The following is a 15223-nucleotide window of genomic DNA, read 5'->3' as shown; positions in this document are numbered from 1 at the left end:
AAAAACAGCCAAGACCATATTTTATTAGAATTTACATTACGATAACATCCCATTCAATCATTCAATCACACCAGTTGGAATCTCTTTAACAAATCTGACCCTGCTCGTTTGCGCTTGTGACCCGGGGGGGGGGTCTTTTCCACCGATGACATTCTTGCTGCTGCTGCCCCCCCCTCCCCTCCCTCCTCCCCCGCCCCCCTTTGCTGTATCTGGCAATCCGGACCAAACTGCGACAGCGCCAATGGCAGCGAAACAGAAGACGGGTACCGGACGAGCAGGATGGCAGCAACAAGGTGAGATGAGCGCCGTCCGAAGTCTACCACAATCTGGGAGTATGTGCAGATGATGGAGAGGGTGTTGTTGCGGGGTGGTGGTTTTCCCACATCCGTCCGGGAAAAAAAAATCCCCAAAGGTCAACTTTATCTCAAGTTACAGTAGTATTCTGACCAAAAAAAATGTTAGCACACGCTCAAAGGCTATGAAGCTAACTGGTGTTAGCAGCCCGGCGTTGGAAGTTAGCCTGTGGAGCCGCGCAACGGGCTAACTTCACCGCAGCGTCAGGTTAGCCGGGTGCTTAGCATCGCTGCCGTTAACCGAACAGAGACCGGGTTTGCGTGACAGGCTCGGCCGTTGGCGGCAGCCTCCGATAACGGCTTTCTGATTGCTCTCCAGCCGTTCACCGACAAGGTAAACCGAAGTGGGCCGGTTAATTAACGATGGTAAAGTGTTGACTGTACAGCCGGTGAAGTAACGGTAAACTAGCATGCTAGCGGGAGCTAACTGGGACTCGGGGCCCTTAGAACGTCAAACCGGTCGTTCTCATCAATTTCTATCGCAAAGGTGACGTCGTGAGCAGCGGTGATAGAATGATGCTATTCTAAAACGTGCATTGTGAGTATGCGACCTCTTTAACTGTCATCTTGTTTAACCTTATTTTTTTTACCCGTCTCAAATCAGGATGCTCTTGCTAATGATTTCAAGCACTTGAGTTTTTTTTTCTCCTTCTATTGACGTGTCAACTAGCTGATGGATGCTGTAACTTGGTCCATCTAGGTTCGTTTCACGGTTCAGGAGCTTTCATGTGTGGTCACTGCCATCGGGATCAATGCAGGGTTTGGGTTTGGTTGCACATTTATGCAGCTTTTTGATGTTACAGTGAGTCAAGGGTGAAAAAACTGGCTGAACATGAGAATTCAGTTCAATCCTCTCTTTTTATTTTCCAACTTTTAATATCCCCTCGCTGAAGGGATCATTTCCTTGGTTTTCCTCTCAAAGCGATGAGAGGAGGAAAATCTTTTAAAAATAGCTTAAATCAACAAAGCATTGTTGTAAGTAATTGCATGATATACAATCCAAAGTCATTTTCAGGAAAGTTGTTTCCTCGTTGCTTTACAGTTTTCTAGTGAATGGCGGGTGTTTTTTGATATTCGACTCACGATAGGATTCAAATAAACCAAATACTTAGTAACCGCAATTTAATCATGATCATTCAGCATTCAGTCCTCTCATTGGAGGAGGAGAGGTATAATAGAGCATAATTAAAATTACAGCTTTTTTCATGAATGTACAATCTTTAGTACAGTTTAGGTTATTTCTAGGCACAAATAACCCCCACCGCTTGAGTGTTGCGGTAGCCGCTGTTTTGTGGTGAAAGGTCTTCTAAAGCCTGCTGAAGGTGCATGTCAGAACTATATCACACACCCTTGCATGTCATTTGTCTGTCTCATATGAAATAACTGCTGGATCTTTACTTTCTACCGCGGTGTCCACTGATGCCCACTGGCACATGTAACCAAAGCTCACCACGCTGCAGCATACCTGTGCTTTCACACTGGACAGGGGATCCGCTATCGGGTCTGCCCCAGCTATGTTGGTCACGGGGACCCGTTTCACTTGTTGCTATGAAACGGAACCACACGAGCATGTGCATGTGCAGAGAAAGTCTGGAGGCCTTGCTGAGTCCATGCCTGTGAATCTGGAGGTGGATGGAAAGGGACCAGAGAAGCTCTGCTGTTTTTAAACATCTTGTCAAATGTCTTTAGACAGGGGTTTTCTTAAAAGTGCCCCAGCAGCCCCCCTTTTGCTGCTGGTTTGTTTTAAATGTTGTAAACTAAGTTGGGCACACGGCCGATGTTGGGAGGTTACTAGTTTGTATTTGAAGCTGTAGATTAAATCCCAGAAAATGTATCAACCTTCAAGATCTCTCCATGAATTCCAGTTTCTTTGTATTACCTGATGACGTTGTCGATGTCACAGTATTTTCTAAATAATTTGATTTTTTTTTTTCCCCTTTCATTCTTTTTCTGAATATATGCTGCCTCAAAAGTCTTCTAGTCTTCGTATAGATTTGGAGTGCAGCTGTAAGCGTTGTGCATTTACCGACTGCTTGAAGAGCGATGAGCTGTGTTTGTGTTAGTCGTGACTGGTAAAAAGGAGTTAGCTGATGACAAGGCTGTGTTGCTAAGCAACCCACATCATGGGCTGTGCCTCTTGCAGCTCTGAGCTGGCTGCACTTTTCTTTTTTTCTCTCTCTGCAAGATAGGAGAAAAGCGTAGTCTCAGGCTTCCGTTCATGAACGCACTTGTTATCAAGATTCTTCTATTACCAGCATCCATTTGTGAAAATCGACACCTTTTATACAGCACAAAGTCGAACTCTGCTTCACCTTTTTTTTAAACCGCTGCGTTCCCTTCTGGAATTCTGTTTCCAATTCAGGGTGTCTGTCAGAGGGCTGGAGAAGCTGCCCACACTGTCTCCGGTTATGTTAACTCATGCACTCCATCCACGTGTGTCTGGCCCAAATGGGGCTTGCAAGATATACGCACATATAGAGGCAAGGGTTGTGCTGCAGCGCATTAATACCTTCTGTGCCGGAATAGCGGGGGGGGGGTTTGGTTCAACACGGCCAGAGAGACCGCAGGGAGGGGTGGGGGACCTTTGCTCTCTGTTATAGCTATATTTTTACATATTGCACACGCAAGCATATTGAACATCACAAGAAAAGAGCGTGGATATTTTCTTTTTTGTGTGTGTATTTGTTTATCGGGAAAAAAGACTCCAGCTCAATTCTCTACATGATGCTTCACTGTTCACTGGTTATAAATGTGTGAGAATCCGATTTTGTAGCTGTGACATTTCGCTCAGAGTGACTATTTAACCGTCCAGTTTCACCAACAAACAAAAGTCACCATTTGTCTAGCTACGAACAGTCAGACAGGGATAACCTGCATATGTGTATATACATTCTTATTTTTGTTTCTTTGTGCTTGTGACTAATATGTGTCCTTTAGCTGACTAAGTTCCTTACTTGCCCCAGATAGCGGTGTTTGCCGCTGGTGGAAAAAGAAATGGTCTGCCACATGTAGGGTGAGAAGCTGAAGACTTTGAACCGCCTCAGCGTTTTTGTATGAACATTTTCATACGTCAAATTATTTTATATATTTGTCTGTTTCTTTTTGTAGCGCGACTGTTTTGTTTAATCTTTGCCATCAAGCTGTTGCTCCGCGGTGATAAAATCCTGACGAAATGATCACAGATACAAATGAGTGAAGGCTCTGCTTTTAGAGGCAACTATAACTTGATTGGCAGTAAAGTAAAGTGGGTGTTTTATTCCGGAAAGAGCGCTGTAACAGTGAGCAATGGATATGTTCACAAATTGAATCAGGTTTTATGTGCACCTTTTTAAAAAGATGACAGCTTGTGAATTAACAAACTAAAAGGTTTCATCCCAGTGCACTTTAGCGTCTTGAAACTGCTCTTGATACAGAAATACATAAGTCTTTCCTGGTAGGTCTTCAGAAGAATCAAATGATTCCTTATGGTTCGTTTTGAATTCACCATATTTCTGATTGAAACTTATTATTGTGTTGTTGTTTTTTCCACTCTTTCAGGGATTCAGTAGTTTGATTCAGCCTGCCCACACGTGTTACTTTGGCTCCGAACAAAGAGCCTGTAGCGCTGACGTCCAGCATTCCAGTATGATTCCCTGGCTTTGGTGGAGGTGAGGAAGCATGGCGTGGAAATCTGAGGCGACGAGACGAACGTGATGACAGTATGGTTGATGGTGGAGAAGCTCAAAATGGAAAAACGCCCGTGCAGGGAGGAGAACATTGACTCAAGCGAGGCCCGGCATGCCAGTGACGACTCCGAGGACGCAAGCAGCTCCGAAAGCGAACCAGAGGAGCAGCAGCAGCAGCAGCACCAGAGGGTTCGGCTGAGCAGCAGGTGTAAGAAGAGGGAGCCTCTGGCCGTCGCCAAGCCCCACCGACAGCTCTGTCGCTCGCCGTGCCTCGACCGGCCCAGCTTTTCGCAGGGCAGCACCGCTCAAGACCTCCGCGATGACGACGGCAGCGCGGCCGCCACCAGGCTGGCCAGCGACCGCGAGTACCAGACCAAGATGGACTTTGCGTTGAAGCTGGGCTACTCGGGGGAGCAGGTGGAGACGGTGCTCCACAAGCTGGGGGCCGCTGCGCTCATCAACGACATCCTCGCCGAGCTGGTGAGGCTCGGGAACAAAGTGGAGCCGGAGGTCCAGCCCTGCAGCGGCGCCGCGGCGTCCATGTCGCGGCCCCCCTGTGTGAAAGAGACCGTCAGCCCCGAGGTGTCGGTGGAGGATGACTCCCCGGATACGTTTGACAACCTGCGGCCCATCGTCATCGACGGCTCGAACGTGGCAATGAGGTAAGACGCGTAAGACACACGCATCTAATCAGTCATTAGTTCATGCAGATTTCCTCTAATGTCCATTTTGTGAGGTAAAAGACGGCCTTCTGCCTCCACTGTGTTTTGTTTTTTTCTAGCCATGGAAACAAAGAGGTGTTCTCGTGTCGTGGGATCCAGCTGGCTGTGGAATGGTTCTTGGAGAAAGGACACAAGGACATCACCGTGTTTGTCCCCGCATGGAGAAAGGAGCAGTCGAGGCCCGACGCCCTCATCACAGGTAGTCGGCGGTTTGCGAGGCAGCCGCTGTTTGAAGTTGCCCTCTGTAGTAGAGGTTGGCGGGGCAGAAGTCACACTAGGTTATATCAGTTTGTTGTGGACGTGTTACATGCTTGACCTTTTGTTGGGGAAGTAAGTGCTTGAGATTTATTCGAGTGGGCGGCGCGGTGTTGCGGTTGGTAGCACTGTCGCCTCAGCAAGAAGGTCCTGGGTTCAAAACCCTGGACGCCTCCTCCCACAGTCCATAGACATGCAGGTGACTTGGTCAATTGGTGACTGGTGTATGAAATAGAGGAGTTAGTGGTTGACTGTCTGTCGTTCCAATGCCCGCCTCCAGCGACCCTCCAAGGATGAGTTGCATAGAAGATGCCTGACTGACTGACCCTAATACGACGTTGATGCATACGATCACCATCCAAAATACTCTGTTCTCCTTCTCCTTCAGATCAGGAAATATTACGCAAGCTAGAAAAAGAGAAGATCCTGGTTTTTACCCCATCTCGGAGAGTTCAAGGCCGGAGGGTGGTGTGCTACGACGATCGCTTCATAGTGAAGCTGTCTTATGATTCTGATGGAATTATTGTGTCAAATGACAACTACAGGGACTTGCAAAATGAGAAACCGGAGTGGAAGAAGTTCATAGAAGAGCGCCTCCTAATGTACTCGTTTGTCAACGACAAGTAAGAAACAACGATTCCTTATTATGGCTTCCAAAGTATTTAGAATTGTACCATCAAAGCAGGTTTCTAGTAAACATTGTTATTTATTCAGAAACTATTTGTGTGTATTTGGTGGTTACATTTTGGCCTTTGCAAATCAAAGAACATGCTGGCAACAATAGAGCTGACATTCTCTGAATGACTCTTGTGAAATAGGTTCATGCCGCCCGATGATCCCTTGGGACGACACGGTCCGAGCTTAGAAAACTTCCTCCGCAAGCGTCCTGTGGTTCCAGAGCACAAAAAACAACCCTGCCCCTATGGTAAGTTCTCCAATGTTCTTTTCCCCGCTCACGGTCTGAGCGACGTTGCCGTTCTGGTTTTGCGTAATTTGAGGGCGTCCTCGTGTTGACGACACCTACTCTTTCTTTCAAACAAGGGAAAAAATGCACGTACGGACACAAGTGCAAGTACTACCACCCAGAGCGCGTCAACCAGCCGCTGCGGTCGGTGGCCGACGAGCTGCGGGCGTTCGCCAAACTGTCGGCGGTGAAGACGATGAGCGAGGGGGCTCTGGTGAAATGCGGCGCCGGCCTGGCGGTGGCGGCCGCCGTCAAGGGCGACGGCCCCTCCGAGGTGAGGCGCGTGGCGCCCAAGCGCCAATCCGACCCCAGCATCCGCCCGGTGGCCTGCGAGCCTCCCGCGGCGCTGTCTGTCGCCAGGAAGTCCGAGGCCAATTCAGTGCCTTCCCTCGTGTCTGCTCTCAGCGTGCCCACCATGCAGCCCGCCAAGAGTCACGCAGCCGGGGCCTTGAACACGCGATCGGCCAGCAGCCCGGTGCCCGGCTCTATGCAGTTCGGCCACAGCTCCCTCGAGCACATGTCCAGTGTACAGTACCCCCCAATTTTAGTGACCAACAGTCACGGCGCCTCCATCACATACGGGGAGCAGTTCCCAAAGTACGACTCGGTGAGCGACCACGGGTACTACTCGCTGCACAGTGATTTCTCCAACATGAGCATGAGCAGCATGCACAATGTGGACAGTTTCTGTAGCATGGAGCACGAGCACGGCGTGTATCAGAGGAATCCCAGCCACTGCCTGGAGTCCTGCCTCAGCCACTCAAACAGCGACTCCTTCTCCTCCTACGGGGACATGTACCCGAGCTCCGTGGACAGCAGCTTGGAGGAGAGCATGAAGGGCCAGCAGCAGCCCACCGCGCAGGGCAGGATGCAGGCTTTCACCCACGGCTTCCGACACGAAGCGCTGACTAGGGTGCAGAGCTACGGGCCCGAGGAGCCCAAGCAGGGCCACCGCAAGCAGCCCGGCTCTCGTCTGGCCCCACACATCCAGCACGTGGCGGTGGGGGCCCGGTCCAGCTGTCCCGGGGACTATCCCCTCACTCAGAACGTCCTCCCGCCTTTGTCCTCGCAGCCCACGCGCTCCCTCGGCATGACTCGCATGGACAGCATATCGGATTCACGGCTGTACGACAGCAACCCGATGAGACAGAGGCGACCTCCGCTGTGCCGCGAGCAGCATGCAAGCTGGGACCCTCTTCCCTGCGGGAACGAGTCCTATGGATATCACTCGTACCCGCTGAGCAACAACCTGATGCCGTGCTGCGAGCGAGTGATGGTCCGTAGCATGCCGGACAAAATGGAACAAATCTGGAACTCGCCGTGGGAGATGCCGTCCGCGGCCGAGCACCAAGAGCGGTACGTCATCCCAGACCACCAGTATCAAACATATCGGAACCTTTGTAACATCTTCCCCGCTTACGTAGTCCACTCGGTAATGGAGAAGAACCCTCATTTGACAGATCCGCAACAACTCGCCGCCATCATTGTTACAAAACTGAGGTCATGCCATTGAGCAGTTATTATTAAACATTCTATAATAATGTGATACGGGGAAATTCAGATTTTGATAGGCCCTTGCTGCATGTGCAACATCCGCCCTCAGGAGTTTTTTTTCCTTTTTTTTTTTTTTTTATATGTGGGGAAATTTTACATCTCTAAGATGAAAGAAGAAATCCGCATAGAGGAGGTTTGTCCAAACAGTTTATCTGAAATTGTAAAATGTTTCATAGCTACGTTTTTATATAAAGTGTGTTAGAGTAAAGCTTATTAGAAGTTTGCTTCATAACACATTTATACCACCTGAGCAGGAGCTGCATACCCGCTCTGTACCATATGCAGAATTAGTTTTTGTTCGAATTCTGCAAAATATATACTGTATAAAGAACACCAACATTTAGCATGGCGGTTAAATGTCCACCGGATCACAGAGCGGTTGGACAGCGGGTGTCTTTTGATTTGATTTATTACAGTATGAAAAGGATGTGTGGATATCCAGACTCTTCAGTATTATTGCAATTCCTAGGTTATTTATGAAATAAGTAACCACAGGAATATATCTTGTAAAGTGCAGCAATGAAACAATCTATGAATTTATTCAAGAAACAATTGGTTTTGATTTTTTTTCTATTTCTAAATTCCCTTCAAGAATAGGTTTTACGGTTTTCATTTTTTATCACAATAGTGCATAATTTCCTGTAACATTCACAATTCTTAATGTCAATTCTAATGACGATGGTGATGTCACTGGCCTGTTACTCAATCAGGAGCCTCCTGACCTGCCTCTAGCTATGAACTTTAACAACCGTGCCATTCTGACCAGCCGGCGTTATAGCAACAACCATGATAAAGTTATTATGAACTAACTCATTTGGGCCTGCCCTGAAATATACACAGAAACTATGTTCTCCTTTTTATTTATTTAACTTAGTGTGGCGGGCCTGCTATACAGGGATTCTTTATTACTCCTCATCAAAGTGTGTTTACGGCAGCAAGTCGGCTGTGTTTTGAGTCACGTCGATGCCGAGTAGTAATCCAGCATGTGTGTAGATGGGTAGTATCATCCTTAATCACTAAAAAGACCTTTAGTTACTGTCATCACTTCGTTAGTCGACTTGGCATTTTGTTGATTTAGGTGCAACAACAACGACAACTTTGTGTTGACTGGTCAAATCTAGAAGCATAAATAAGAATAAACCTATTTATGATACAACTCAATATTCCTAAAAGTATTTGTACAATAGAAATAATGTGTTAATACTTAATTAACCAACAATTTGTTTGTTAATTTAATAAATGTTTAACAGCGTTTAACCCATTTAAACCCCATTTACATTTAATTAACTAATACTGACTGTAACAGTAGTGACTGGCTGGTTCACCAATACAATTTAATAACTTTCATCATAGTCTTAATAATATAGTAATCTAGTTTAAATCTGAGCACAATCTCTCTTTTATGAAGCTCTTGTTCAGGCTGTGAACGTGTTATGAAAGGAATCTAGTGTGTTTCTGGTGCAGTTGAACTATAAATAACCTCGCTTAGGTCTGCCTCTGCTGTAAATAATTTGTGACTTTTATTTTAAAGATAAGAGAGCGAGGTAGTGACATACCTCACAGCATGAACTATGACATTTAATGGCCTTATATCTGAATGACCTCACGCTTTAGTCATTGTCTGTTTCAATGAAAGTCTTTGTCGTTGAAGCCTCCTATTTTCAAATGTAAAGCACTATCTCCGTATCTAAAGAGATATATTTTCTCAGCTTCACTTAACAAAGCTACTATTTTGGTAGAATTTAACAGTGCACAAAGCAAGCCAAAAAAGAGATTTGACTTATATACACGTGCACATACTGATGTACATATAATCACACGGAAGCCATTGTTTCAAAGTCATTTATAAGCTGCTAAATAATGCCAAAAAAAGATAGAGACTTTATATAGTGTCAGTATTCTACATACCTTGGAAGCGATTGGATTACAGCATTAACTAACTGGGTTAATTTCCTACAGTGTTCTGTATAGTTATCTTTCTGATTTTATTGGATGCTACTACCAAGATTTTCATATATATATATATATATATATATATATATATATATATATATATCTTATTTGTCATCTGTTGTGCTGATTCTTTTTCAATGTGAAAATATTCAAAGTATCTTTGTTTCAAACAGTAGCTCTAATGGACTTCTCCGCGTTGTCAGACGAGCAGTGTGTTTTCGGGAGTGGGTTCATGTCGTTTACGTGCAGATCAGCAGTCTGATAATTCCTCATACATAGCGGGAGAAATTAGACTCTTTTATCAGTGTAAAGCACGAAGAGAAACTGGGTTAAACATCCCAGATTTCATTTATACACTTTGTAAAGGATCGGGTTTGTTTCTTTACGTGTGCTAACGTGCACAACAAAGACCTGGGAATTGGAAGGTGGCGGTGGCAGTAATCTAGCAGGATTAAAGAATATTAAGTAAAGTAAATGCTTTAGTCGATTAAATGATCTTTGCCCGTTTCCACAGATGAATGGTGCACTTTAAACACGCACGCAGGAAAAGACGTCTGCCATCAGTACAGATGCTATAACAAAAAAAGAAAACACAATACAGATGTGACAGTGTCCTATGGTTTATTGCATAATATATCAGATACACGTAGCTTTAAATCTAATTCCAATTTAGAATTTGACCGTGATGTGATAGAAATGTGCTGTCGGAGATGGAAACCATGTTTTCCATCGCTGTTAAAATGCAGAGAACTGAACACTCACCCGCCGTTCTCTTTGGCGGATACAATGATGAGAGTCAGATAGTGTATCTTGGCGAGAGTGTACATTGGACTCATTTTTATGGGGGGGGCTGCTGGCCCGTCTGCAGATGTTGAGCAGGCAAATGTGTGTAAGGGTTTGGCTGAGCCTCGCAGCACATCGCTCTCAGGGCGCTTTCCTTTTTCTAGTTTTCAGTCTCCCGGCTAAAATCCAGTGGTTCACTGGCAAGAGTGTATTCTGATCTAGTGGTGATATATTTTGTGAAAATCCTACATGCAACATGTGATACTTAAAAGTAACGTATGTACAGTTGAAAAGTGGCGATGGCGTTGCAGAACTTTGTACTTTTTGTCTATATCCTTGTTACGCACCATGAGATCTAGAAATTTGAGTTAATCGGATGGCTTCATGTGATGCAGCTGCCGTCACAGGGCATCATGTTGGGGTCCATGAGGGTGCCCACGCAGCTAAAATACAACAAAATGGGTGTTTGATTTACCCATATTTGTCATAATTTGCTAATTGTCTGGCAGTTATAGAGCCTGTGTTCTCGTTTAGACATTTACATTTTATCCAAGACTTTGGTCCTTAGGATGATAATATTAGACGGTACGGGTGATGTTTGGTACGGCCCCCAGGTCATCAGGCAACTGCTTCTTTTCAAGAACTATGACCTAATGCAAAGCACATTCATGCACCCCGGAGGATAAACCCCTGTGATCTTAATGCTCCATTGCCTTTATTCCCACTCTCAGGACAAAGTGCCACACACAACTTTCAGGCTATAAATTGTAAAGAGGTTGTAACATGTGAATCATTTTAATCTCGAGATTCAGGTGTGGTTCTCTTACGCCTACTATTGGATGGCCTGAGCGTTACACATTTACTATATAGTCTGTGAGGCGTGTGAAATAGAGAACACGCCCACTAATGTCACATCCAACTCCATTGTGATCAAATGACAAAAGTCCATCGGTGACCATGTATTTAGTCGAGTGTTTTATTATCTTTAATAAAGCAAATGGAAGTGATGTTGAGCTCAAAGCGTCTAGAAAGATGCATCCCATCTGTAGAATATGGAGCCCACTCGTATATTTGTCCTTTTTGAATTGGAAAAATGTTCATGTTTTCTAACTGAGTGGTTTTACTCTTTAACAGGGTTGATTGTGTGAGACTGACCTTTTCTCATTGGTGGTGTTTGAAAATAAGAAGAAAAATCTATATTTCTTTATAATGTCTACGTACAGCCGGGGTATATAAACAGACATAAAGGAAAAAAAAAAAAATTGAATGTGTTTTTGCCCAAATGATTATTGGGCTTTGCCGACTTTGTTTTTTTCATGAAACAAAGACAAGGCCACCTAAGGCCGTCTGTCTGCTCATGAGAAGGTGAAACAAACTGCCTAAATGTTTCTTCATGTGAAACAATCCGATTGCAAGGCGCTGTCAAGGTTGTTTCTGGCATTTGGCTTGAAGTTTGCGTGCCGTCCCTTTCCCTTTATAGATAGTTGAAGTGTTATTGATTAAAAACAAGTTCTCCGTGCGGATCGGCTGAAATGTCTCTAAAACATCAACACGGATTTAGAGGCCAATGATTATTGAATTGACACTAATTTGGTTCAAATGTAATCGGACTCCATCTCTTGGTGATAGTGAGATCCTCTAACCTGAACTCTAGGATGGTCGATTGCCCCGATGAACGCAGAGTGCTTTTACCGAGATGTGCTGGGGAACCACTACGCGTAGTTTAAACCCCAACACCACCCATTTCACAAAGACAATTTTGTGGATTTATAATAATCATAATAATCATTCTCGAAGTAAATCATCGAGTGATCTCAACGGACATCTATGGTGGCGGAAGCGGTTGATCACAAGGTCCACTTCGTAAGCTGCAGCACATACAGGACGCACCTGTGACATTGATGTCACATCGATTTACAGCTGTGTTTAACTCGTGTTGCTATTCCTGGCACGGGGACACAATGCCTGCACTTCTGTCTCGTGGACAGCGTGGCCTCGACAAGTGTTAAAGATTCAAAGCCCATGTTGAAATAGTCCAATCCCAAAGACGGCACTGTCTGCGCGTCAGTTCTTTTAATTAAAAATAAAAAATCTCTTTAGGGTTTACTCCGTTCTGTCCATGTTCCTGACGCTACTTCCAGAAAGAGTCTGCTGGACAATCGACTGCCATCGGGCTAAAAATAATACTCACTATCACGTCAAAAGGTCCGTCAGTGTTTAGCTGCTTTTGTTAACCGGTTACAATAATGGCCGTAACAGTGTGCCCCCCCCCCCCTTCACCCACTTTCAAAAGCGCCGCAAAAAACTAAGCCACAAATGTCTAGAATTGACTTTTGCTTGTTGATACAAATTGTATCTGTACCTTGAATGTAACAAAATATTAAATGTATGATATGAAAATAGTTTTATTTAAATAAAAGGGAAAAAAACTAAATGAATGCCATAATGTTGGTGACACTGTGTGTCACTGGGAGTAGCCCATTGGTATGTACTGATTCTTACTGGGTACAGTCGTTACTCTACAGGGACATTTAAGTGCTGCACAACAGTGCACATATAACCTGTGTACAGTAGTGAGCATCATGTCCTCTCTGTACATAGTCACACACGTGTGTGTGTGTGTGTGTATATATCTATATCTATATATGTATATAGATATAGAATGTGATCTGTAACAGTAACTTCAGTTGTTCGAATACTTAAATGATTTCTGTGTTGTAACCTGTGCACCCTGGTTAAGTGCATCTAATTCCTCTGAGGTCTCAGCGTTGCGCTATTTTAATGGGAATATTTTGAATATATTTTGCCTAATAAAACATGCCAAAGTTTGAGGTGGCTTTCTCGTACATCCACTCTCGTACTCGTTCTTTGTGACTCCACACACACACACACACACACACACACACACACACACACACACACACACACACACACACACACACACACACACACACACAGGTCGTCATGTGGTGCATGAAGAGAAGACCGGTGTCAATGTCGCATCAGATAAAGTACAAACGAGAACGGGTGGATACATAACACAAACATGGTGTAATACTCAGGTCACACAAACATTTAAAATCACAAACTCTGGTGTTTTCTAATGTTGAAAGGTGGTGGTCTGTAGTATTTTTAAAAAAGCACTTTTCTGCCGTTTTCACATCCCGTCTGACTGGATATCATTGCTTTTATAAACCTAAATATACAAGAATAGACTATTTGGGTCCGTGGGCTCAAACCAAATGTAAGTCTTATTGACAAAATGTGTTTTTCTTCATGAATAAAGCAAAATTATGTTCAAACTGTTTTAATTGTGTTTAATGAGACAGGAGTGTACGTTATTCAAGTGAATTTGATGTTACATTTTGATGTGTGAAGTAAAGGAATATAAGGAGATTGTATTGTAATAAGTATGTCACTTTTTACTCTGCTTTTGAGCCTTTTTTGAATAACTTTTTACACCTCATGAACAAGTTAGCCGAGATTAAGCTGGAAGGATCCGGTTCAGACCCTCTGAAAAAATAACATCATGCTTCATCTATGACAGCTGAATAGATGGACAGAAACGGTTGTTCAATTGGAAACAGTTTCCATTGTGTTTCAGAGGAAGGTACGCACGTATCACAGGAAAAATGAGCCCAAAATATGTGTGGATGATGTGCAGCGGGTTACACAGCACATGCACACTATCTGGTGGTTGAAGGTTGCAACGGCTTCAGATTAGATGGCAATGATTTTACTTTAATTCATTTTACAAACGGACACTAAACTCAACCTGTTGAAGCAATGAAATAAAATGACTTTTTTTGCCCCTAGTTGACTTGTATAATAGAGGGCAGGCTGCATAGACTAAGACTACTGAAGAGGATTTCTGAGGCCTTATGAGACACACACAGGTCTGGTCAGCATCAGGGTTTGGGGGGATTTGAATGGGCAGCAGTTAGCAGCTCACTGAGTTCAGGCTGTGGGAGGTCATGCTGCCCCCGGAGTGTAAGATGAGTCAACATGTCGACGCAGTGACGTCTCCAGGGGATTTATCGAAGCACCGGCCGCTCCCCCAGGTTTTGCGATTTTGATTTGATATAGTCCTTCTGAATAACACACGGAGGCTACTTGTACCAAAAGAGAGCAGATGTTGAGACAGCATCGGCGAGGACACGGCGCGATTAGGGGAGCATTTGAGCCGCCAAGAAGAAGCGCAGCCGAGTCAACCACACGGTCTCAGTTTCACCGAGGCGAGAGGGAGTTTCACATGCACACGTGCATACTTGGGTTTACTGTAGGCCAATGGTGTGTTACCATGAGTCATTGTGCTTCATTCGGTGGGTTCTGATAAAACCGTCAGGCGAGAGAACATTTAGTGAGAAAGTTGAACCCCCCCCGACAATGCAGATAAACAATTTGAAGCGACCCGGCTCTGCGGCGGGGCTCCTAAAATGATATTCATCCCTCAGCGGGACATCGGTGGCCATGGAAACAGTTTCATAACCATGAAAAAAACCACTGTAACAACACACCGTACACTGTCTATTATGTCAGGAACAGATATAGGCCACATGTCTTTTATGTCCGTGCAATTGTGAAGTAACCTCAAAGTGTCCACTGGATTGTAACATTAAATGAAATGCTGCAGTGCGTGTTGTTATTGATTCACAGTGCCTTTAGGTCTGCATGCTCACTAGAGAAGCTCCACCTGGACCAGAAGCGCTCTTTACATGCTACAAACACGTGGCCTGCCAGATGTGAGCGGCCTAATAAAAAATAAGAAGAAATAATACGCTGCCATTTTGAAGAAAATAAAATGGTTAATTAAATTAAAACCACTACAAAGTAGGCTGCTCTTCGTTTTTCATCTGTCCCCTAAACCACAGAGTGAAACTATATTTATTATCCATCACATTGTTTGTGTTGGTTGCAACAACTAAAGAAACCCGTAATCACGTATCAGGAGCTCCATTGTGGTTTAATGTTTAA

The 15223-nt window shown here is 44.6% G+C and overlaps 1 protein-coding gene across 2 annotated transcripts; it reads left to right on the top strand.

Annotated features, from left to right (window-relative positions):
• The first annotated feature begins 67 nt into the window (after window positions 1-67).
• zc3h12b (zinc finger CCCH-type containing 12B) lies at window positions 68-10057 on the top strand. 2 transcript variants are annotated; one of them, XM_040182144.2, is made up of 6 exons: window positions 68-293; window positions 3891-4680; window positions 4800-4939; window positions 5384-5618; window positions 5814-5920; window positions 6037-10057. In XM_040182144.2, the coding sequence occupies exons 2-6, from the start codon at window positions 4046-4048 to the stop codon at window positions 7470-7472; spliced, it is 2553 nt and encodes an 850-aa protein (XP_040038078.2). In that variant the 5' UTR covers window positions 68-293; window positions 3891-4045; the 3' UTR covers window positions 7473-10057. The 2 variants fall into 2 exon arrangements, with proteins under 2 accessions (XP_040038078.2, XP_040038079.2); XM_040182145.2 differs by lacking the exon at window positions 68-293 and adding an exon at window positions 325-687.
• Window positions 10058-15223: the final 5166 nt, after the last annotated feature.

The sequence above is a fragment of the Gasterosteus aculeatus genome, chromosome 7 (genome assembly GCF_964276395.1).
Source record: "Gasterosteus aculeatus chromosome 7, fGasAcu3.hap1.1, whole genome shotgun sequence".
NCBI classification, from domain to species: Eukaryota; Metazoa; Chordata; class Actinopteri; order Perciformes; family Gasterosteidae; genus Gasterosteus; species Gasterosteus aculeatus.
The sequence above is the reverse complement of the archived record's forward strand: the minus strand, read 5'-3'. Positions and strand labels throughout refer to the sequence as shown.

Excerpts from the sequence above, each read along its gene's own strand:
- zc3h12b (XM_040182144.2), top strand. The coding sequence starts at position 4,046 with ATGACAGTATGGTTGATGGTGGAGAAGCTCAAAATGGAAAAACGCCCG. Across the intron at positions 5,619-5,813 it reads TACTCGTTTGTCAACGACAA|GTTCATGCCGCCCGATGATC; the intron begins GTAAGAAACAAC and ends CTTGTGAAATAG. Across the intron at positions 5,921-6,036 it reads AAAACAACCCTGCCCCTATG|GGAAAAAATGCACGTACGGA; the intron begins GTAAGTTCTCCA and ends CTTTCAAACAAG.